At 41.7% G+C, this 25,906-nt stretch overlaps 1 protein-coding gene across 3 annotated transcripts in view; it reads right to left on the reverse strand.

Moving 5' to 3' along the window:
* Positions 1-919: 919 nt before the first annotated feature.
* Positions 920-25,906, reverse strand: part of net1 (neuroepithelial cell transforming 1) — a 37,668-nt gene continuing 12,681 nt past the window's right edge. For 2 of the 3 annotated variants that reach the window (XM_058624499.1, XM_058624500.1), the window contains exons 3-11: positions 16,832-16,894; positions 4,976-5,083; positions 4,710-4,874; positions 4,220-4,282; positions 3,826-3,999; positions 3,459-3,716; positions 3,196-3,366; positions 2,817-3,003; positions 920-2,708 (exon numbers count right to left, since the gene is read on the reverse strand). In XM_058624499.1, the coding sequence (XP_058480482.1) occupies positions 2,248-2,708; positions 2,817-3,003; positions 3,196-3,366; positions 3,459-3,716; positions 3,826-3,999; positions 4,220-4,282; positions 4,710-4,874; positions 4,976-5,083; positions 16,832-16,894 (1,650 nt within the window). In that variant the 3' untranslated portion in view covers positions 920-2,247. Of the gene's footprint in view, positions 2,709-2,816; positions 3,004-3,195; positions 3,367-3,458; positions 3,717-3,825; positions 4,000-4,219; positions 4,283-4,709; positions 4,875-4,975; positions 5,084-7,686; positions 7,970-16,831; positions 16,895-25,906 lie in introns of those variants that run through there. The other variant, XM_058624501.1, reaches the window with a different exon arrangement.

Consider the following 25,906-nt stretch of genomic DNA (forward strand, 5'->3'; position numbering starts at 1 on the left):
GGCACAGAGACTTTGTGTCGCATTAACTTGAAACGAGGGCCCAAGAAGTTAATCTCTGTCTGGTGGTCACTTCAGCCATCTTACATCACCACCATTAAACTACACAACAGTGTGCATACACACTTACCTGCCAGTTTATTAGGTACACCACTATTCACCCAATGCAAATATCTAATCAGCCAATCAGACACATGTCCACACAGAATTGTTTTTCATCTCTGTATGTGGAAATGTGGAAATGCCCTAAGTTCCATGTCGATCTAGGGTTTAACACGCGCACAGTCTCACATTCCACTCCAGGAGCAGTAATTTCTCACTTTTGTATGTCATTGTTCTCTTGGAGCACGTTTCCGTTGCTTCCATCGTCTTTGTTGTCTCCTTTGCCCAAATCAAGAGCTCGCCAACAAAGAATCTAGTGGTGGATCTCTGTGGACATGCTTCAGCGAAAAAGCACGGTCTAGGCTTAAGTGACTGAACGTGGCACGGTTGTTGGTTTGAGTATTTCAGAAACTCGGATTTTCAAGCACAACCATCGCTTGTATTTACAGAAAATGGTCAAAAAAAAAATGCCTCATTGATCATGGAGACGTTGGAGAATGACAATAGTAAGTGAAGATCATCTTTGAATGAACAACACATCAAATCTGGGTTCCACTACTGTCCATTTATTAAGGTGTCCTTTGTGGCCAACACGTGTATGTAGCCCTTTAACCTAACATCTGTATGGAAGTTATTTTGGACCATGTGTTTTCCTCCTTTCCTCCTCGCTCTTTAAAGCTTATAAACAAATAAACTGGACTAATTGAGCAGGGATGATTGAAAAAGCAAAACCTGTTCAAACAGTTTACAGGCATCTCATTTTCCTTTCTCCTCAAAGGGGTTTAACCCACATTCGTCAAAATGAAGACATGAAACCAACTTTTTCAGATGCAAATCTTACACAGACTTTTATTGTTCTCTTATTAAATACAGTTTGTGGCAAGCAAGTTGCCTCCTTTCACTTCTGTCCCATCTCAGCGACATAAACGTCTTATATGCACACATGCACAAAACCTTCTTCCTCTGTTGAACTTCCCCTACATACTTTTTCCGCTCTTCTTTTACAATCCATCATTCAGATCAAGACATAATCACATCAACTCATACAAGAAGTTGCTGGATCTGCACATCTTGTTCTGACAATCTTTTATCTTCCAAAAACATGGCTTCATCCATCTCGTCTTCTCGTTCTCTTCGGCCTTCACACAACATCCTTATTGTTTCCCCGACAACTGTTTTACACGTTTAACTGTTCGTCCATCATTGCTGCCTCAACGGGTGCGAGCAGTGCCCACAACTTAAGCTCCATGCAAGATGCTACACTGAAAAGCATCATTCTGAAAAGTCACCTTAAAAAAAAAAAAAAACCAACATGGCTCAGTTCAAATTGTTTGTGTCACAACAAAACTATTCTCTTCTCAGATTTGGTGTCAACATCTGATGATTGTGTTCAATCATAGTGATCTGAATTTCTAACAGTGAGAATAATTCAATCCCATCTGTTAAAGGTTTAAACGAATGCCTCTGACTACAGTATATGAAAAAAATAAAGGTGTTTGGGTCCAAACATCTGTTCTTTCAGGAATGTATAAAAAAATAAGATCATCTTATTTAGTTGTAGCTTTGTGTATGTAGTACATCTTGTCTATTTGGGGATTCCTCTTCCTGTCAACATTTCAAATCGTTTCACCTAAATACTAAAACAGTGCTGCTTTATCGTGTCTAAAAAATAATAATAATAATAATAATACTACAATTAATTTCAGAATATAAAAATGTAAAACTTTCATTAACTCCCCCAAAAGATGGTCTAAAATAATATTTAAATATCAATTTAATAGTAAACAGGATTTGATGCACCACCTCTATCTTCAAGAATCCCACTCACAACACACACACACACACACACACACAGATGCGTGTGTGAAATGTGTGTGTGGTCTTTGTTATGCTTCCCTTTAAAGAGCAGGTGAAAGGAGTGTGTGTCTCTCCAGAACACTGCGTCTCTGTGGGATGCACATGGAAGTATGGGTAAGGTAAATAGCTGCCAAAGAGGACAGTAACACAGAACACTGTTGTATTAATAATACACACGCACGCAGACACACATAAATACAAGTCCTGCGCTTCTTCGCGCTGTTTTCGACACGAGTGTACAGAAAAGGAAAATGTCCGCCCTGGAGTCCATCGTCTCCTGCAAACTCCGTCTCACACCATAGTCTCTTTTCTCTTCCCTAAAGAACACAGAGACTTCTTGTCCTTTTTGGTTTTGTGCGTCGTCGGCGAGCACAGCGGGGACGACGAGGACGAGGACGTCGTGGATGAGGCGGAGGAGCAAGATGATGGGGACGTGGAGGCGGGGCTGGGGCTGGGGGTGGGACTGTCGCACGGCGAGCTGGGGGCGGACTGAGAGGTCGGCTGTTGCGGCGAGTTCTCGTCCGCTTCCTCCATGTGGATGATGGCCGAGACGGAGGACGGGCGGCGCTTGAAGCGGGAGGCACTGCTGGTGGGCGGGCTCGGCGTAGTGGGCTCGTTGAGGGGCCGGTGGACGGAAATGGCGCTCCGGAGGCAGTTGAGCCACTGCTGCTTGTGGAAGACATCGTTGACTTGTAGCGTGTGGGACTGCGCCTGGCTCGGGTCTTCAGAGCGCACTTTGAAAATGTTTTTGGCTGTTAATGAGAAAGAAAGAAATTAGCAATACAATATACTGCATTTAAACGGAGGCAAACTACAGTAAGTGCTATAAAAATGTTTCGATGTGGGGGCAAGAGGCTTACCTTTGTCTGAGTTGCTGAAAGCGCCTCGGAAGGAGCCGCCCATTCTGACGTCTCCGTCCTGCAGGTCTTCCAGCACCAGGTGCTGCACTGGGATCGGCTGCCGGTAAACCTGGAAACACTGGCGCTCATTCCTGGTCACGGGGCGTGTGAGAACCAGCAGCTCAGTAAACAGGAACACATGCAGCTTCTGGTAGGAATGAAAAAGAACAAAACAAACCCAGAAATATTAAAACCAGAAGAGCGATAAATTACATACAATTACAGCGCAAAGTTTCCTGGAAGACTTCGACATACTTCATACTGGTATGATTAGCTTATAGAATCAGCAGAGTAAGCAGTTACTGCCTGTGTGGCTTGTATTGGGGTGTGTTTTGCTCACCGTGCCGCTCTTGTTTCGCAGCTCGCCGTGACACTGCAGGCTCTTGCACTGTTCGATGCGAGGGTCCTTCTGCCGGTCGTCAAGATACTCCAGCTTGTCGATGTAGTACTGGCACTCAGACTCTCCCTTCTTCATGTTGACGTCGGACAGAACTCCCTGCATGATGGTGATCTGAGCGCAAACGAGGAAACAAATGATTAACGTGTTCATGTTGAGAAGAACAGACGAGATAGAGATTCTCCCCCCGTGTGTTCTTCACTTACCGCTTCCTCCAGGCTGCCGACATCAGGGTGCTCTGGTGGAGTGTGCTTCAGTATCTCTTTGAGCAGGAGTGGGTACTTGACCAGGCGGGAGCGTGGAATGTCCAGGAAGCTCCACAGGTCCAGCTTCCTGCTGAAGGGGGATTCGAGGCAGCGCTGCAGGAAGTCCTGCACCCGTCTGTCCTGCTTCTTCTGGTCTAGCAGTGCTTTAGCTGCCAGCTGGTTACTGCAGTAGTCCTTGTAGGCGTTTAACCTGGGCAGCTGCAGAGGAAGAGGGGGAAACATTTTAACCAACTGTCTCTCATAAATGAAACCCAGAATACGGAGAGAATTATTGAGTTATTGATGCCGCAATGAGAAGGACACATACCCAGCTGACAACAATCTGCCCAATCTGACCCACAGTTCCATCTGACCCTGTTGCTTTGGAGAGCTGAGCCAACAGGTCCTCATGCAGCGGGATGTAGGTATCCAGGTTACCAAAGATATGAGTGAGCTCCTCTTCGGACATAATGGAGAGCTTCAGCATTGGGTCATGGTACGCCTGTGAGTGGGAACAGAGCGGTTTAATAACAACATCTCCTTCAGTTAAACATGGGGATGCTAATAATAGCCCAGTGAAGGGCTTCAGGGTTACAAAAGAAATAGCAAGAAATAATTCCTTTCTTTTTATAGTTAGCTGTGTGGACGGCCTGTCAGACACTGATTGAATCTGTTTGTTTTAAATGTACTCCGTCTGCCTTGGAGGTTTCAAAAGTACAAACCTTGCGTGCAAGCTGGAGGTCCTCGATCAGGTCTTGTTCTCCACGAGACAACTCAAATATGGCCTGAGGAAGAGGAGGAGGCAAAGAGAAACACCTTTTTAGTGAGTGAGAGTCATTATGCCAAATCAGAGGCTGCACTGCTGTGAAATGAGGGGGTCAACTCTGAAATATCTCCTTTCTTTTTAGCTTAGTGTCTTACAAAACCATTTCAAGTCTAACAGTTGGCTGAGATATTTGACATCTGCAGGACAGATGGGGGGGGGGGGGGGGGCTGCATGGCTTCTGGCCCCATTTAGACTATTTGACATAAATTCTACAGGGATGTGTTAAACCAGTCAGACAGGCAGGTAGTATGTACTGATGTCTGGGTTTGTGACTGACCATACTCGTCTGTCTACGTCTACACTTTCACCTTTGGTATATCAACCCGTGATCTACCGGTAAATTTTGCCATTTCTACTGTATTTCACAATGTCTGTGTGACTCTCACCTCCTGCCGTTTGATCTCTTTAGTAGACAACGTCCCCTTCTGGTGGATGTCCACCTTCTCTGACCACAACATGCTGTTCCTCCTTTTAGGCGGTGTGGGGGCCGCCGCCTTGCTGCAAGGCTTCTGGGGCACGCCCGGCGACTTGCCATCGCCCCGGAATGAGGCCTGCAGATAGGAAAGAGGGTGCCCCCAGATGTCAGAGGTGGAAATTCATTCACTGCAACATGCACAATGGCGGAGACACAGTCTCAGTCACGGATGATTACCTGGATGGTTTGGCCGAAGCGCCGGACGGCCCCATTCTTCACCGGAGAGATGAGGTTTGCTAGCGACGTCACCCTGCCGAGAGGACGGACACGCTTGTTGCTGGGTTCCTACAGAGGACAGAGAAGATGGAAGGAGGGATTAGTCAGGCAATTTTATCATACCTTATGACAAAAAGTCTCCATTGTGCAACAATGCAGAACAAATTGATCTGCAAAGCTAACATGACCCTTTCACGCAGACCTCGGCATTAACGGCAGATGCTTTCTTGTGACTTCCTTGTGATGGAACACATCAAGTCATTTATAATCATTACGGACTTCACTCCCTTATTTGGGGAAGGAAATATGAGTCGCTGGAGGAGCAAGCAGACAGACTGGCGGACTGGCGGACAGACAGAGATATCGAGGCGGAGGAAGCTGATCCAGCAGCTGTTGGCTCCATTATGAGAAGTGTCTTGAGCCAGGACGGCCCACTGAGCACAAAGACCCTCTCTGACTGCTGATGTGCAGGGGAAGGGGGTCTGGAGGAATGCCGAGAATGCACGAGACCCTGCTCTCAGCTGTTCAACACCCCCCTCTCCTCACACACACACACACACACACACACTGCTACTACCTAACTTCCCCTGAGCATTAATCTGTTTCTTCACTCAAACTACATTTTCACTGCCTTCCCTTTTGCAGGGAGACAAAGCAGCACGGTGAGGAATAGTGTGTCAAAGTCATATCAAATGTTTAAACAGTGTGGCGTTGCAGGGGGTGCACAGCCCTGTTTTTGGCTGCAAGTCCAGACAGGCTTTCCAGAAAGCCTTGCGTGAGAGCAGCGCTACACCTGGGCCAGGTGAACCCCCTCCCGACACACAGACACACTCCTCCCTCCCTCTCGGCCAGCCCTGAGCTTGGGAGAAAGGAGAGAGGTGCTTGGCCTGGTGCCAACAACAACAGACCACAGGAATCAAAGAGCTGAGGATCTGAGGTAATGATGCTGGCCCACAGAGCCTCTTCAAAGACATGACAAGATGAGACAGCCATAACCATAATTGGCGGTGGTAAAAATTTGCACTCCCCGCAGAACTTTATCACCAACTACACCCTAATGAAGGCCTGCTCTTTGAAATCGGTTGCAGAGTTTGAGCATTTGCTTGATTCTCCTGACTCAGGCCAAATGTTTTCTGGGTTTTTTGTTTTTTTTGCTTTGGCTCAGCGAATCTGGGAAACAGAGCAGTTATTGAGGATCCAGGTCCTGCAGACACACAGCTGTAGAACAGATCCACTTAGGTCTGGCATGGCCTGTGAGCTGCTGAGTCTGTGGTTGCGTTGCAGTCTGCTGTGGCCAGGCCAGAGTCTCCACATGGAAATAAGATAGGATCAGCCAGACAGCCTTGGAAACTTCGGAGCTCAGCGGGCCCTCTAGTGGTAGAGTCTGGCTCTATCTGACGTACGGAGGAAGGAGCACATTTGTTTAAAAGTCTTGTTTGGAACTTAATTTGTCTGCTTCTAATCTGTAACCTTTTTAAAAGCTACAGACAAAAAAAGAGCTAAAGGGCAAAATTTGAAGGAGAGGGGGGGAGGTTGCTAAAGTCAATATTGGAAAAGCGTGTTTGCCATTATGCCCTTCCTGTCTGTGTGAGACCGGCCCCAGAATAACAAAAGAACACTAAACCCTCTCATTGTGAATCAGCTGTTTGGTCAAACAGTGCAGGCAGGAGAGTTGCTATTCCTGGCACTTTGAGCAGGGAACTACAGTGAGTCTGGCGCTCTTTTAAAAAAAAATGACCCTACGTACAATGTGTGCTCTGTAACGTCCTCAGCTAGAAACCTCATAAACTCAATCCTGTGCGCCCCCTTTGATGTATACTGGTGTAGGCTATGAGCTAAATCTCCCCCAGATGTGTCCCTGTGATTACAGCACAGCTCAAGCTGATGGGAGCCAAGAACAGAACAGTCTGACCATAAATGAAAGAGTTGATGTCAGCACACGAGGGGAGAGAAAAAAACCCTGCACAAGGCTAAAAGGGTGCCTGAGTTGCACAATGCTTTGGGAAATGGGTTTACTTCATGAATTGTCTTTACACTTCTCTTAAATCATGTGGCGTTTACTATGAATGAAGTCAGTTCCAGAAAAGGAACCAATACTGGCCTCAAAAGAGGAAGACAGCAGCTGAAGTAGAGACTTTTCCTGGAACAGAGAGGAGCACACCTGCACTTTGACTGTATCCCCCTTTAATCGCCCAAGGAATGCACTCAGGCTGTTCACATCAAAGACCTTCAACTTCACAGCAATGTATTCCTGGACTACATGGATGCAAAGTTGCTGACTGGGAATTTACCCCCCACGGCTTCACTGTCCTCTCTTTGCGTATTGCACCATGGATGAGTGGTAGCTTGCTGTGGTGGGGGCAGTTTGCGGTTTACTACTTCATTCAGATACAGTGCAAATCCAATGATTAACTTATCCAGGTTAGGTAGTATATCTCAAGCACTGTTGTACGTGCCTCGGTAAAGAGTTCAAAGTCCGATCTCGTACGAACAGGCCAACTCAAAAACAAACATTGTGCAGATAAAAAAACAGGGTTAGGCCACTGATTCACTCACAGTGTGACACAGAGATATGACTTCATCCTAATTAGTTCTGGTCAAACATTAACCGACAAGACACAGGTGGCAAAAAAAACAAAGCAGAAATACCACTTTTTCTTTTTCAAACTCACCTCTGACTCTTTGTTAGCTTGGTTCTGGTAGTCTATGACCTGCAGAGTCCGTTTGATAGGCACCAAGCTACCCAGTTCATCGTAAGCCACCATAGCTTTCAGTAAAATATCCTTTTGTTAAATCCGGACTGGCAAGTCAGCTCCAAGTAATCCACATCAGATAAAATAAATAAATAAATACAACTTTCCCCTTGTTGTTGCCTTCTTTCCTTCAGGGGATGGAGCTTTTGAAGGCTCTCTTCACACACTACACACTTACTTTCTAAACTTTGGTCTGAGGTGTACAGAGGGGGAGAGGGCTTTATACTGGAAAGACAGACAGGGAGGAGCCTCGGATGGGGCGGGACTGGGTTTACTTGGAAGTAGGCAGAGGCTGTGAACACTGTTGATCCAACCACTCTGGGGGGAGAGAGTGAGAATTCATAAATACAGGGAAAGTTCACTGTTCACCGACATGGTTGACACAAGCAAGGTCAGAGAGAACTCTCAGGAAAACTCAACCATGTCTCTCATAATACGGGTTTTGCTGAGAAAAAGGACTTGCAGAATGACTGGCACAGAAGTAGATACTGGTATACTGCTGGTTTATTGTTTCTTTGGTGTGTTGTTTTTTGTTGATGCATATCATATGCACGCAATAACAAGATAATAAGGTAAAAAAAACAAATATTATGCTATTAACAAATAATGTAGGTACATCAATGCAAATATACAATACAAATTTAATACAGAAAAATAAAAGAATGAATACGTATAGTCAAATTAAGTTGTATTCACTTTGGTATTAACACACCTAAAACCAATATTAATTTGTTTTTACAGAAATAAACATTTTAAGTGAAAACCTAAACTAATTAAGTATCTAACCATCCATCTGTCTACACAAATGTCAGAATATTAGTGCTCACATTTATAGATTTATTTGAATTAAAATACAGTATATTTTGATCCACAGCAGTAAATATCTCTTTTTAATGTCTTTTAAAATTGTCTCTTATTTCCATCTCTTGTTTTATTACTGTGTGTTGTTTGACTTCCTGTACGTCCCCTGTTATGATTTTATGTTTTACCATCAATGTCTACAAAGAGGTGTTGTAAATCACACTCTTTGAACACTCAAAATACCCAGATAAAAGAAAATAGATGGAGAATATACATTTATTCATTAAGATAAAGTGTGAAACACAATTTTAGTAGAGAGAAAGTGTATCATAGTTTATCATGCAATGTTGACAAAGATGACAAAGATTTAAAGAGAGTATATGGTTGTAATTAACTCTTCATATAACTGTCAAGTCATTAGAATTTACTTTCTGTTTACTTATAGTTGAGTAAAACCTGACGAGTGAATTAGACTTGATGTAGGAAAACCGCCATAAAGCTCAGAAACCAGTAAAAACACACACTCGCTAATGACTTTATGTCACTACATTACTGAGATCATTAAAGACCATTATAGTCACGATGATAGAATTGTCAACTCTAACCTTAAGAAAACTATATTTAAGAGCAAAATATTGTAATTATACTCACCCAACCCAAACACAATAGAGAGATTTCTTCAGTCTCATCTTCCACGTTTCATGTTTGAGGTACAAAAGGGTTGAAACTAAATGACTGAACAAGGCTGATATATAATTGCTACACTACAAAGTAATGTTTGTTCTTTCTTATTAACCAATTCATCAAAGCGCTCTCTGCTCTGTGGAAAGACACTCTCTGCTGTTAACGGAGCTGTTATCAGTATCATCAGCAGAAAATGGGGGAGGCGATCAATTAAAATATCAATAGCAGGGGCACTGGTCAAACAGATGTTTAAAGTGAAACCTGTATATTGAGTGTGGCTGGGGGGCAGGGTGCGACTAACACCCATATGTTGATTGGTCTAATGGGGAGGGGGTCACACGTTTGCCTGTTCCACTAAAGACAAAGAGTAGGACTCAAAACCTGCAGCTCTTTTTCACAACCACACAATATAAGTTACACAACATTAGGAAAAAGACAGATCAAATATTTGAGGTCATCTGACTAAAGTGGACTTTGCTGTACAACTTCGGTCAAACTAACATGCTTTCGTGTAAGGTGGACTAACACATCCAGATAATCCAGTTATTGCATGTAACTGCCCTTGGTTCCACAGTTACCACTAAAATAGAAGAATGCTGGTACAGGTGGTAAAAGTGTAAAATGACTGTATCGGACTGATATCGGTATTGTTGTTTGTAATGTCGATATCAGACATGAAAAGGAACCTGAAATAAAATATATACTGTTTATGATCTAAAAATACATTTATTACCTTTCATTTCAGATGTGAAATGAAGGATAATTTGATAATTTAAAGCAAATAATTAGGTTTAAAATGTAAGTTTTTTAAATATAATTTTGTCCATGTGTATTTCACAAATGTATTCAATACAATACATAGGACGATGAGCAATGCAACCACCTTTAAAACCAGGAAAGGTATGACAACATCCAGAATCATGTCATGATATACGTAGCTATAACATCAATATAGTTCCCGACCCTAGGGACAAGGACAGTAGTCAAATTAAATGTCATAGACACAACATGTCCTGACTGAGACAACTGCAGCAGACAGGCTGAATGACAGCAACACCTGAAGCCTCTGCACCCACACAGCTGGTGCACAAATGCACAACAAAAAAGTAGAGGTGTGAGGTCGGCTCTGTCTGAGCAGCTCATGTGTACTGCGAGGGAAGACGTCACAGTTTGCGTGTGAATGTGTTTTGGGCAAATGGACAAGCCTGTTCGTGATTCCACTTCATCCGCCTGGGTCAACACGTAGGTGTGAAAGAGGTCACCGGCCTCATGCTGGGACTGTGCGTGTGTGTGTGTGTGTGCGTGTGTGTGTGAGGGTGACAAAACACAGACGTAGATGGAGGTGTATGGATGTTGACACCTTGTTCTTGGAGTGTGTTGACAGAGCAGTCTGGAGAGCTCATCTGCTGCAGTCTGGATTACATCCATTCTCCTTCAAAATGAATGTGGAATAGTAAATAAGTCCAGTGTCAGGACCAGACAGGGCAAGAGTCTGCACTGAAGTTGAAAAAGGGACAGCAGACTGAAAAACTATGCAGACTGAGGAGTCAGAGAGGATTTTAATTAAATATGAATCTGTCTGTGTTTAGTCTCTCCATACGAAGACAATGTACAGTCGTGTTGTTACTCACACTATGGGGAGACCTAGCGCTGAATCAGCTGAACATCTGGCCCGGGCCGCTATAAAAACTAAACACAACATGGCTGGGCCTGCCTGGTCTACTCGCCCTCTAGTCACACAGAGCTGCAGCTGGAGTGCCGCCGTGATTTACACTCCGAACCTCGCACACACGCGAGTGTGAGTGCAAGGAGGAGGACAGGGATGAGTAATTTCAGTCATTGAGTATATTAAGGTTTCACCGCTGTCTAACCCATGCCGTGCCACGGACAGACTGAGCTTCAAGGCCCGAGGGGCTGAGCTCAACTAAACGTCCACATCAGCAGCAGTGAGTTCACGGCACATCGAGTGTAATTACAGCTCTGGGGAAGACACTGAGCTGGCAACTCCACGCTAAGACTCCACGCGGCTGAGTGCTGCTGACCAACTGAAACAACAAGAAGGTGGTGGAGAGGCTGGCGCCCTCTGCTGATTGAGGTCAGCACAGCAACAAAGAAAATGTCATCTTTCTAAGTAGGGGGTGTTATATCTATATCGTGATGTTGGATATAGCCGTATCTGTGATGACTTTTGCTGGTTTTAAAGGCTGTTGCATAGATAATCATCATACATTTGTTAAGTACACTAAATATTATGAATGGATTAGAAAATACATGTAATCGACAACAATATATTAAAAAAAAAAGTCACTTCATAACACTACTTCAATTTTAAGCCTAATTATTGGTGTTATAGCTAAATTTGACCATAATTATAAGCAATTTCATTGTTTCCGACACGCGTAAATATATTCAATATAACATTAAAAAGCATTGAAAGAAATAAAGCAGGTATTAACTGAAATGAAAGGTAATGACTGTATTTTAAACATTTTCTAATACAGATCATAAATGGTGGGTATTTTTTTTAACTCAAAGGAAAACATTTGAAAACCAGAGAAACAACCTGTGTGCAGCTCTAAATCTGCATCTTATATGCAGCCTAAAAATATCAAGATATTATATTATGTATTATTATTATCACCGATATCGAATGATATAAAAAAGAAAGGATATCATGATTACAAGTAACTACAAGTGATACCTGTGATCCGGTAATTAAGTGTTTTATGGCAGTTTGTAACTGTAATGTTTCATCACTACACATGGACAATGTTCCAACATACTTGATGTTTTCATATTAAAGGGATCGTTGTGTGTTTTTTTTTTTAAGGTTTATGAGGTATTGACACAGGCTACATTCATACTTCTATATTTTCGAGTTAAACGTGGCATTCTCCGATACAAGGAGAATGTACTAGAGAAGATACACTAGAAACAAAACTAGAAACAAGGATTAGCATTTTGTGGCTGATGGAACTGAAAATCAAATGTAAGTGTTAAGAAAGGTTTTTAGTCTTCGCTGGACCAATCAGGAAGTGAATCAGGGCAATTGCATCATTGTTTCCAAAGGTCTCTCCATTTTGCCTGTCCAGACTTGAATGCAACCTTGGTGTTTTCAAACAACAGAGCCAGCAGCAGGGTATGAGTGTCAACAAAAATGGAGGAGTATAAATGAATGGATGGATGGATGTTTTTCCTTGTGTCCCACTAGTAGCCTTTGCTACAGTGAGAGTGAACCTTCATGTCTCAAGTTGGTTCGTGGTGAAGAGGACATGCACTGTATCACTGCTGATTTGTGCGCCATTTTTGCCTTTTATATTTTTAACAATGAACAAACCATCAAATTCTTCTTGTGTAAATGAACCATCACTGAGTATAAGTTCAACACTCAATCACCACCTCCTCTCACAGAGAAGCCATTGACGCCATTGCCTTTCTCAGTTTCTGTTTGATTCCCACTTGCTGAATATTCATTCTCTCCTCAATGCAGATTGAACAAGCAATGGAAACTTAAAATTCAAAGACAGCTACTTAAAATTATAATCAAAGGACAAAAGACATTCACAAGTTTTCAGCGTTAATCATGTCTTTGTGTTCATTTGTCACTTAACAATTCCCAGTCATTTAAAACAACAATGTGATGGTGAAAATAAATCAAAATGAAAAAATACAGAAACTCTCATCTGCCTGTAAAATGGCTTGAAATGTTTTAAATAATTATACATGTTTTGGCCAGTTAGCAATCATCTTGTCACTTTTATAGCGAGAATTGATGCACTCACTTTTCGATCTATCTGACCTTCACAAGTTGTTAAATGCATGTTAATTGGAAAACTAACAAAAGAAAAAATAACAGGCAAAGTGGTAAATATTATCTAAATGTATAAAAAAGTGTCCAGGGCCCTGGGGAGAATTAGCTGATTACTGTGGCAAAAAATGTAAAAATGTTTTTATAGATGCTGGAAACTGTATATATTGTTTAACTTAAAACATCGTTTTCTGTGCTTATTATCTGTACTTTTATTTAGATGCAAATAAATACATGTAAACATGAGGGTGAACCCTACTGCCACTAAACTGAATAAATGCTGCAATTGAAGGCACAGTGTTGCTTATTTTCCTGGTTACCTCAGAAATATGTTGTTCCATTTAAAAGGAATAAAAGCTGTTAATCAAGAAAGTTTCTGTTCTGAGGAGAGGGAACTAAAAATACCTTCACTCCTCTGTCTATAATTAAAGATAAAGACATCTGAAACGGAGAAAAGCACGGTCAAACCATCCTGGGATTACTCAAAAGTTTGAGTTTCTCTATCATCATGTTTTGATTGGACAGCGTTCACACCCAGAGAAGCCTCTCGTTGCTACCAAACACAGCCCTGTTTACTACGACTCACAGTGAAACCCGCCAACGCTGTGTGGATAGATAAACTGATAAATGGTAGACGCACACAAACAGAAAAACAGCCTGAATCACGTCTTATTTGTAGGCAATATTGGACACAATTGACACATATGCCTGTGAGTCTCTGCTACCTAAATGTTTATTTATGTGTTATGAGGAAAACACAAGCTCTGAGACTTTCAGGGAATTTAGGCTCGAGTTACAGCTCAGGTGATTTTACACAAAACACCATGTGCGTCATTGAGGTTAAGGCCACAGGGGCATGAAGGCAGGACAAGGCCTGCGGAGGGCAGAGAAAACAGCATCCACACCAATGAGGGAAGCTCAGTATGGAATTTTACTTCCCTTTCTTTGTCATCTTCATGTTACACGGTCACATCAAATTTTATGAATATTTTTTTTACCTGGTTGCTCAACCAAATACAATGGTTTTCTTCTTGCCATCATGGTTACCAGTTTGCAGTTAATCTATTTAAAATATGCACCGTATACCCCAAAAATTCTGTACATTTCCTGTGTTTCTTTAGTTCTTCTTGCTTTTTTTTTACCCTCACTACAAAATCTAATCTACAGATTATGTGTACCATTATGTTGGACAAAGGAAATGATCAGATTGTGACATTTGAGGAGCAGGAAAAATAGCATACAAGCAGGGCTATTCAATAACAAACTTACATTTTCAAACTGAGAAATTTAGTTGGGCCAGACATTTTCTGCAGTCAGTAAGCAGCAGGTGATGACAAATCTAAAACCGGCACAATTTAATGTAAGGTAATAAATAATAATAATAATAATAATAATAACAATAATTATAATAATAATAATAATAATAATAAAAGAACTGTACCTGAAGAGAATATGACGTACTAGCAATACAATTATTTTGGTCATACCTGTCCTATGCACACCTCAAAGTGCATAAACAATTGCAAACAATTGCAGCTAATGCAGTATTAGCTGTAACTATTTTAAATTTAAAATAAATGTGTTTGTCATAGTTGACTCAGGTGTACCTCAAAGTGTATGAAATCAAAAGATATGCAATGTTAACAACACCATTTGTTTTAGCACAGAAATGTCTAGGAGTCGGTTTTCTTTGCTTAAAAAGGTCCAGTGTGTAAGAATTAGTGACATCTAATGATGAGGCTGCAGTGTGCAACACGAGTTGTTGTAGGTGGAGTGGAGACGATTATAACAATGGTTTTAAGGGTGTATTTACACCTGTACAGGCACTATCTGATTGGAATCCGATCACAGAAAACATATGCAAGTGGTTTATGTGGGCTGCAATGTTCCACATTTACATAGGATGCTATATTCTATGCTATAGTAACATGGCAGCACAATATGGAGCACACCCCTTGCCTAAAGTAAAAGGCTGAGTCAATCCAGTAAACTGTTGTACACAAAGGCAGATATGTACAGAAACCTCACATGGCTCGGGAGAAAAGTGAAATGTGCCTGGAGCTAAAGGGTGTTCATTTATGACAAGTTGATCCTTTGTTGAAATAGCAGAGACAAATGTGTAGGTGTGCTTATTTGACACCCACACACACACCAATATGAGGTATATCTCTGTACCTGACCTATCCTGTCTTGTTAGAATCCTAAAGTGAGGGACGGGCTTTGGTGTCGCTAACATCAGCCCTCGACACACAAACACGGGCTCTATCTGGATGTCTTCCGGTGATAAGCCCGGTCATGTTGATGATAAACTCTGAATAAACAGGACAAGCACAGATTGCAGATTCACTGGGAGATTACTGGTGGATCTCGCTTTACAGTTATGAAATACGGGGAGTGTTTCTGCCTCTAACATGTGACTAGAATTCAGGTTTCACTTATGTGTGGAGCCATTCAGGAACATTTGTGTTTACACTAAAGAGGATTACTGTAAAATGCTGTTTACATGTGCAAATATCTTGCCTTACACGTGTGTTACACGTGTTTTTAAAAGTGAATCCGAGGAAGACTTAAGCAATAAGAAGGATCATTTGGCTGCATCTCCTCCCTTAGGCCAGAGATTATAATTAATCTACAACAGGCAACACGTGGTATGTTAGGAAATAGACTCTGGTTGTTACACATAAACGCCCATTCCCACTGGTGCAAGATAATAATAATTATTATTATAATAAAGGGATGCAAGCTGTACTTAACTTCACGTGATATATATTTTTGGATGCAGATAACTTCTGATACAGACATGTAAACACTAGCCTGGATGGAGTAAATATATACAACAACATGAAGTTTATTATGAAGAGTAATAAACATTCAGCACTGCCCTTTTATTTTAAAGAACTGTTCTGTATGTCATAGCACTTTAAACGCAGCAGAGGGGTAGAGGCTTTTAGCTGGAAGCTCTGAGTTTTATTAGTTACCTATCTACCTATCTAAACTATCCAGAGGGACTTGTTTTGTCTAGTTCCTTTTCCGCAAAGCAGCTGTTTGGCCTGTTACCAATACATCTGCTAACACGTGATCGCAAATAATCACCGTTTTGGAGGCCTGCTTTTGTTCTAATTTATGTTGTATTGCTTTTATTTGTATTATTATATTTAATTAACCCTGATACACACCCTAACAAACACATTTTGTTTTTACTTTGTGCTGCATAAGTCAGTATTAGACGATTATATAAACTGAATTATTGTGTCAGTCCGCTGTGGAATGCACGTTGCAAACTTTGAGAGCGCGCTAGTCACAAACCCATTTGGAAGAAGCAGCCACTACTGGAAACATTTTCTTATGTCATAAAATATTATGAAAACCGTTGATTGAAAATGAGTGACCCACTGCCATGCTGTGCGTGTTTAAGTGTTGGACCACGTAATGAGGAGTGAAGTCTTTCTCTCTACATATATATAACACATTTGTCCATGGCGCTGTATCTCTCTATAAGCTAGTGTGTATTGAATCAGTTAACCTTTACAACAAAAAAAGACCGGCAAGATGGATGGAAGTGTATACATGCGGCACTAAGACTAGCTTGATTTCAGTCGGACAAATGGGTTTACATGACATTAAGAAGATAAAATTACTGTGACTAAAATCCGACTTTTAATGTACTGTTACACAGCTATTGTACAATGCTACAATTAAAAAAAGACAGCCAATGTTACTACTTATTTGTATTTGTAATAACCAGTAATGAGTCAGCCTGATGTGTTTTACCTTAAAATCCAAGCCGCAGAGGCTGACTGCGTCTGTGTCATCCTTGTCCCTGCGCTTCCGCTTCTGTGGAAAGAGAGGCATATTATCAACAATGATACATCATCACATTACATACGAAATCCCGTCTGTTAAAGACGGTTACACAAGTAGCAGACATCTGGAATATACACGGCAGTCTCTACATCCTATAACTACAGGCTTTTGTAGTTCTCTCTCAATCTAAATAAAACATATGAAGTTAATTTAATTTAATAAATATTTCTCAAAAAACTGATGCTTAGTGTATGTTTTCTTTGCTTTCTCTTCTATGAGACTAGCCTAGGAAAGATTTACAGCCACCCCACCACTTGCCTGGTTCTGCTCATTTCCCCCGTAGCACTATTGTAAAGCTATAATATACACTGCTGTAGGTCCTACAGAAAACAGGAAAGGGGTTAATTAAGCAGCCAGACACTTTAACACCTGCATGTCGACTGTCAGTCAGGGAGAGTAAGCAGGTGAGAAGAGCAGTCTGGCCTGTTGAGGGTTGTAAAAGCCCAGAGGAGGGAGCAGTGGTGGCTGCTGGGACCCCCTGGGCTCAGTTACTGCGCTTCATTATGCATGGAAGGCAGAGTGTCTTTGGCTGAGACACACAGGATGTAAGTACCTGATTGACCAGTGAGGTGAGGACAGACATAATGGTCAGGGGTGGCTGACATTGAATGGCTGAAGATGTGCGTTTGTTTGTTTGTGTTTCAGCCTGGTGGTGTTGTGGTGTTTCCTCCCGGGGAGGCTAAACTGTTTGTTTTCCCACACCCATAAACATTTAAGAGCTTTCTGCTGAACAAATTCAACTAAACAGAGTTGAATATTTCCCCAGCATGCATTTCAGGTGGTGGGAGTGAGTCTTCACATATGAATAGCATGTGTTGCTCAAACGTGGTTGCATCTCAATAGGAGCCTGTGAGCAGAGGTGCAAACAACAAAAGAGTATGTGGTTAACATCTCCTCCAGAGACTTCCATTCAGTGCTGCAGCTGAGAGGAGTTTCACTGTTTGTATTAAAGCTCAATGAGGAATGAACAGGCTGACACAGTAACATAAGTGTATATAGAATTTATATATATATAGTCTGCATACTGTATAAGCAGAAAGGACAGCACACACATACATGTGACATAGATGTGTGTAAATTATGTATGTGTATACACACACAAATACAACCAAGGCCCTATCCACACATACTTAAACAATCTTTTTCTTTGTCGTTTGGAAAACGTTTTCACTCAACACCGCATCGTTTCAGGAAATGTCTTAACGTGGCCTTACGTGGCACTGTACTGCTGCTACACCAAAACCAGAGAAGAGGACACTGAGCATGTGCACTGTGCACAAACTTTTTTATTTATTTATTTATTAAGCTTTATTCAAATAAGTATACAAGGGATACAATAATATTCGGTATTTTACCGAACCATTTCATAAGCCCTATTCGGTTCAATACACACCGGCGAACAACGGTATTTCGGTATGTTTTTTTCATATCCATTCACACGCTGCTAGCACAGTTATCAGGAACAACTTGGGGTTAAGAGTCTTGCCCAGGGACACATCGGCATGTAGATGTAGCGGAGCCGGGAATTGAACCCACAACCATCCAACCCGTTAAAAGATGATTTGCTCTACCACCGAGTTACTGTTGCCCCAGTTATGCGATTAAAACACTGACAGATGTTTTTTCAATGTTTGTGATTTTGGCCCTTGAAAATCATCCTAAATCGATATGAGTCATTGAAAGTGCTTGAATTTTGTGCAAAAAAGAAGTTAAGTGGATATTTTGATAAATGTCACCCCCCGTCAATGTTTGTGACAACATAACCTACTGTTTCATGCGCTCTGCATATCTTGATGTACGTAGACTAGGCCTACGCAGAACAAACAGAAAAATACAAAGACTGACTTGCCCAAGATCCCAAGGACAATCACTTGGCCAGATGCAGAACGTGCTGCAAATCAATAAAAGTGGACGTCATGGGCGAAGCGGCTCTTTACAAGTTGCCCTCCCATCTTAAGCTGTGTCAACACATTTGGTCCTTGAATTTGAGGGAAATGGTCCTGGAAAGTAATGGAAAAGTCCTTGAATTTGGTGTCAACCAAGGTGTGGGAACCCTGGATATATCTTCATGATTATACGTGTGATTATGCTAATAAGGAGAAAACATGGAGACACCAACTCCTGCAACCAAGTCTGTTTGCTGCATAATTTATCCGTCAGTGGATCAACTGAATGTTCACCCATTTCTACACTGTAGTTCAGTTATAAGTCTTTGAATTTTTACTTGAATGCAAAGTTGAAAGAAAAATTGTTGTTTTCCTGACACATTGTGTCCTTTGATTGACTCATTATCGCTATTGTCCATATCGCCCACGGCTGCAAAACAAGGCATCATCTACAGTGAACTTGAGCTGTTCCAACTTTTTGAGTTTGAAGGGACTATTGAAATGAGTCTCATTCACTCATTAACTGATTTTATTGTGGCTCCTTTAGAGTTGAAATAAAAAATGTACTTGTTGCCAAAGACTGAATTATGGATACAGGAAATCTAGCCTGCTCCAATTTCTTATCCTCCTCTACTACAGGATTATAATGAGCTGTTGTCTCCAATAGATCATTCTGTTTGTGGTTTACAGTCAGTCTTACATGAAACACACTGATTAGAAACAGAAAACAATGTACAGACTAGACAGCAAGCAGCATGAAGAGTGTATGCATTTGTGGGTTTATAGCTGACAGCTGCCTCTCCGATCTGAAGGCAGAGTGGGAGAAATTAAAGCAATGAAAGTAGGGAGGCCAATGGCTCTTTATCTTGTGCCAGCTTGCTGTATTTAATTTGTAGGCATGGCACACTTAGCTCTACCAGCAAAACCATGTGGAACTCATTAGGTCACCCTTTCAATCCCCCCGCTTCCAATTTATCTGTCTCTTATAAATCTACCAAACAGCAAGCAATAAAAGAATTCTGGAAGACACTTTGTCTCATTGCTCTGTGCCTCCATTTCAACTTGAAGCATAAAAGGATTTGCCAGGTCTTTAAATAAAGTTTAACCAGGTATTCAGGCTTTGAAGTGGTACCACTGCTGGAGCATTGCCATGTTTAGGTAGGGGTGCATCGTCCCCCAGGCGAACTTAAGTAGTCAGCAAGGCAAGCATTCCCTTTCGGTGCATTCTCTCAGACTACGTCGGGCATGAGACCTAGCAGGGCTTTCTGTCATGGCAAGAATGTGAATCAGATTTCTAGCCCAGTGCCAAGGTGTAGCAGATCAAACCAGCCTGCCATTTGGTGGAATGCGAAGGTAATTAACAAGGGCGAGAGTCCGTTCCTGAGCTTTTTTGTCTCGTCAGGCAACAAGTTCAGGCAGCCAGAGATGTCAACCTCATGAGTGGCTCGTCTGATAAGAAGCATTCCAGCTTTAATCAGACGATGTGATTTAATGTGGCTGTCATTATGTCTGGGTTTTTCACTGAAAACATGGATAATTGTTGCGGGAAGACCTTGCCCATATCAACAGAAATGTATATTCATACAAACGCTGGCATTTGCGCTTGCTGATTATTTGAAGTTTCAAGCATTCCTTAGACAGCAGGATTCATCATATAATCGTTGATAACACATACGGCATCCAAGGTGCTGCTCTCCATTTCAGCCAGAGAACGCAGCACAGCTGCATCATTACTCTGTGAACAGATCATACTTTGATGTTGCATTGCAGCCGTTCACTACCTTGGATTCTTGCCTCTTGATAAGTGATAACACGTGTTTGGTGAAATGAACTTTGAGCCTGTTTTACTAGCTCTGTGATGTTTTACAGGCTTCGAGTAGGAGATCATAAATGTAAAGTTGCAATGCTGCAGTGATTTTATATAATCAGAGACCTAAGATACAAATGTTAATCTGTATTGACCCCTGATTATGTTGCAAGTCAAACTTCTTAGTTGACCTAAATTGGGCAACACAAATGATATAAGAATGTAGTTTTTTTTTTTTGTATTTTGCCAAATATGAAACCATTTTTAATAATTTTTGGACTGGATTAAAAAATATTTTCAGATTATTTGCATTTGCACTAAACTTTAATTAAAAGATAACATAAACACTGATATTCTTTCTCTTTGTGTTTGTTGAAAAAATAATAGTATTTTTGGATGCGAGTGAGGTGCTCAACTTATTGTAGTCTATCCCTGCCAGGTCATTAACACCAGCTAACAACTGTTAACTAATTCTGAGATGCTGACCTGTCAACACCAACAATGTAGATGAATTTGTGAGCAGACTTATGACGCATTTCCACCGGCTCTACTCGCCTTGCCACAGCACGGTTTAAGTAGCATTTCCACTAGCCTAGTACCTGGTACCAGGTACTATTTTTAGTACCTGGTCAGACGAGGTTCCAAGCGTGCTTAAAAGCAGGTACCATGCGATGATTGGTCAGACTGCCGTCCGCTGAGCCCCGTCACAGTTAGGGACCTCCCAAACACAAATCAAGCTGAACAGCGCCGAACTGTAGATCACTTAAAACTACTTAACAACCCTAACAACGTGGGTTAATCTCCAACAACTACCAGGGAAACTCTATATTTAACAGGAGTCTTTTAAAGTGGAGTGGTGTATTTAGGGACAGCGCCGCTGATCGCGAGCCACAGACCACTGCCTCTGTAGTCTGTGGAGTAGGAGGCTGTACTCCACGTGTGGACAGAAATCAAGCCTGGTTAATCTCCGTGGGTTAATCTCCAACAACTACATAAGTGTGGTGTAAAGTCACTAGTCACTCGTGTGTGTGTGTGTGTGTGTGGGTGTGTGTCGCGTATAAAACAAAGTTACCGCAGTTTCACTCAGCCGTGCAGTGATGACTCCGCCCACGTTAAGTAGGGACTTTTTTGTAGTGGAGATGCAACCATATCGTGCCGTGCCGTGGCAGGACGAGTAGAGCCTGTGGAAATGCACCATTAATGTCTATGCCCCATCTGTGCTCCAAATGATAATTAAAGACATAATTAAAGAGATAACAGATAATAAGAGAATAACATATAGTCCTGCAACATTTGCTGAAACTTGGGCAAGCAGAGAAAAACAGATTTAGTGGTTTCCATCCATCCATTATCTACCGCTTTATCCTACACATGAGGCTCACAGGGGGTGTTGTGCCAATCTCAGCTGATACAGGGCGACAGGCGGGGTACACCCTGGACAGTTCACCAGCCCATCGCAAGCCACACATCGGACAAATGGGGGTGGAGTGGCTCAGTGGTTAAGACAGGTACCCTGTGTGCGAAAGACATCATGGTCGCAACGGTTGCAAGTTCGACTCCACCCCTGGCTGATCGTACTCAATTCCATTGTAAGTTGCTTTGGATAAAAGTGTCTGCTAAATGACATGTAATGTAATGTAAAAAAATAACCACTGACTCTCACATTCACACCTAAGGTCATTTTAGAGTGTCCAAATTACCTAATGCCCAAATTGCATGTTTTTGGACTGTGGGAGGAAGCCGGAGAACCCGGAGAAAACCCACGCACACACAGGGAGAATATGCAAACTCCATGCAGAAAGGCCCCTGTTCCAGCCGGGGCCCGGGGACTTAACAAACCCAATTAAATTTACACTAGCTTATGTCTACAAAACCTTAAAAATAGGACTGCTTCCCCTTCATACAGTCTTTCCAAATGGCGGTCTGTTGCTGCTTTGTTTGGCAAGTTGGTGCCACTTGGATAAATCAGAAAAAAGTTTTGTCACAAAATTACACCTTTTAACTTAATGATAGAGAACAACAGAAGTGGAACAACAAGTTCTGTGTGTGTAATGTAATGTAAAATCAATGTTTTCCATGGGATTTGGTGCCAAAGAATGACCAATTTACAAAGATATTAAAAAGGTTTCTGTTTATGTAGCATCAAGAAAACGTGGCTAACATAATCTTTAGATTTTGTAGTTTTAATCAGGCATAGATGTTTTTGGGTGTGCTTTTTGTTGGTGTTAAAAGCTGGTTTGAATTTTGTTCTTGTAAGCAGTGCAACTCCAAACATGAACTTTTCTTTCCATGCATCCTGAATGGAAGTGTGTACACTCCCCCTTGTCAGTAATTCATAGACTTTACTGTCATTCTGTCACAGTTCCACTGAGATAAAAGAACCCCCATTTCCCTTTCTCCAACCTTCCTTTTTGTTTTCTCCCCTTTGTTGTCATCTTTATTTATAGCCCTTCTTAAGACAACCTGATCCTGTCCACAGAGTAAATATGTAACCTTCCTCACACTAAACTGTGCTGGCACTTCTTTTGCTCATATGTAATGCATGCCTGGGTCAGGACAAGCAGGTTGTCAGGTCACAGGATGGATTTAGTTTTTTTCTCTGAACCGCTGATGAGGTCATGGTAACATGAAACACCTATGTAACGTATGATATTATCGTCACTGTGGCAGACGGCAAACCTCTCAGCAGGCCTGTATTTAGAGGCAGAAAGCAAAAAAAAGAAAACACACACAACTTCATTGTGTGTTTCTTAAAATGTGTTGAAATGCATGTGTAGTGAGACTGCTCTTCATCTTGGCCGATTCTTTGTCTCCCTGTCATGTGTTGACATCGTTCTCCATTTGTGTGACAAAGAGAATCTGTCAGTCACGATGAGTAATAAAGGGAGCCTACAAAAACTATAGCCTCAGAAAGTGCGTGTGTGTGTGACTTTGTTGAGTCAGAGTATTTACATTGAACCCAGCCAGCCAATTTGAACAAGTCACTGCTTGGAGCATATTACTTCATCTACGAGCTGCTAACTGAGGGATTTCCAAAGGAGGGAGGAACAGGGTGTATAATTTTCTTCTCCCTTTCCCCCCACTGGGTCTGTTTTTGCACAGAGATTACTCGTGTCGTTTTTAATCGCTCAAGGCGGGAGTTCAAGGCAATATTTAACTTGGAGGGAGAGTTTATGCTAAACACGCACGCTCATCAGACAATGAGCTGCTGACAGTGATTGCTGACCTGTACACTGTAGCCTTTACATTACAAATAATGTAAATATAAGGCTGTGTTTTTGTACTTGGTTAAACAATTAACAGTTATAAAATCAAGAATACAATTTGATTATACTCTGATATGCAGCATATTGAACAGCAGAATGATAAAGCCCACGGTCAGGCTCGCGTTTCAGCTGACAACAGTACCTTTACTTGGTAGGTGGAGTGTGCGTTGGGCCTGATGCCCGCATCAGCGAAAACACATGTGGGTGGTCGTACCAGTGCGCCGCCAACTAACAATGACATCGAACACGACACAACAGAGCAGCTGATTCTTTTTCTGCTCAGTTTGTCACACTTTGTATAAGAATAGATTGCACAGGAGTGACCCTTTCCGGTCACCCAATCATGACTGACTGACTGACTGTCGTGGGTCTATCTCCACCAGTACCGTACCATTACTCTGGTTCCCCAAAGGAAGGGTACAGAAAAATGGAACGGTTGGGGCAAGTTTTTCTTATCGTAAAATCTTACCAAATATCTCAAAACACCACCCTTGTGTTTTTGTGTAGATAACAAATACGCTACTATTGGTCAACGATGATGACATGATCCCACCTCTCTGCCTACATTCACTGTCACTATCTTCGTTTTCCTCATCTTGTGTTTGGAGTTTTTTTGGTCTGTTTTCCGTCTCTGTTTCTGTGATTATATAGATGAAAACATATTGTGATGTATCAATGTCCTCGTATGTGTGTGTTTGTGTGTGTGTGTGTGTGTCATTGCTCCGCCTAGGGATATGGCTGATGGTATAGCGGTATGGCTGCATGGACAGGTACCAACGGGTAATCTGTGTGTTTGAGTCCCGCATGTGGTCCATCCATTTCACATCGTAGTCTACGCTGAACGAAAATGGTGCCTCTTCAACCTTTTTTCGTAGTCTTGCTCATTCGCCACTGTTCAGCACTGATTGGCTCGAGGGAAATTCAGCGAAGTTCGGATTGGCTCTGAAGGTGGCATGAACACTGAGCCGGAACAGTGCAGCGCTTCTCTCATGTCTCTGCTTCTGAGTGGATCTAATCGCACAGCATACGCGGCTGTACAAAGTTTTGATAAAGTTTTGTGACCGGCCGAGACATACCGAAATACCGCTGTTTGCCGTTGTGTATTGAACCGAACAGGGCATATCAAACAGTTCAGTAAAATACCGAATATTGTTGCATCCCTAGTATTTATATAGCATTTTTCTAGTCTGGACATCTGAAGGCTGCCTTACTTTACAGTGTTGTGTGTGTCTTTATGTGTGGTGCTGCTATGGACTGGTGATCTGTCCAGGGTGTACCCCACCTATTGCCCTATGTCAGCTGACATTGGCACAGCACCCCCATGACTCTCATGTGGAGGATAAAGCAATAGAAGATGGATGGATGGATTATTTTGTATATTGCGCCAGATCACAACATAATTAATTCAAGGTTACCTTTCCTATAGAACAGGTCTATCCTTGTCCTTTTATTAAACAAACTAAATAATCTTATGTTATCCATCTTATTTACACTGTGTCTACGTCCGGTCCATTGAGCTGTTTGCAAGTTTGGAGAGCAAATGCAAACGAGTCGGAGCAAGTGAAATCCCAATCATTGCAAACAAAAAGTGTATTTTCAGACAAATAAAATACAATAATTTTGAGTTATTAAATCGATACTTGATTGGCAATTCGTGTATTTTGATTTTGTGGTTAATTTTTGTTTGCTACGTGAAAAGTGTTTGATAATACTGACACAAATCTAATTCCATAGATAGATTTTGTTTGCATCCAGTTGAATTTTTCATCTGTGAACCAATCTTTTTAATTAACTGAGTCTAATTCTACATCTGGCCCGCATCTTGACGTAAAAAGTTAAATGCAATTCAGCCCTTCAAGTATATTTTTATTTATTTGTTATCCACAATTACAAGAATAATTTTGCGTGCAATTAAAATTTTTAAAAAAACCTAATAATAAATAATAAGTCTCTGCTATTGAAAACCTGCAGCAAGAGTTTGATGAGCGATTTGCTGATTTCAAGGGTCACCATGACACTTTCC

Source organism: Solea solea, chromosome 3, assembly GCF_958295425.1.
Source record: "Solea solea chromosome 3, fSolSol10.1, whole genome shotgun sequence".
Taxonomy (NCBI): Eukaryota; Metazoa; Chordata; class Actinopteri; order Pleuronectiformes; family Soleidae; genus Solea; species Solea solea.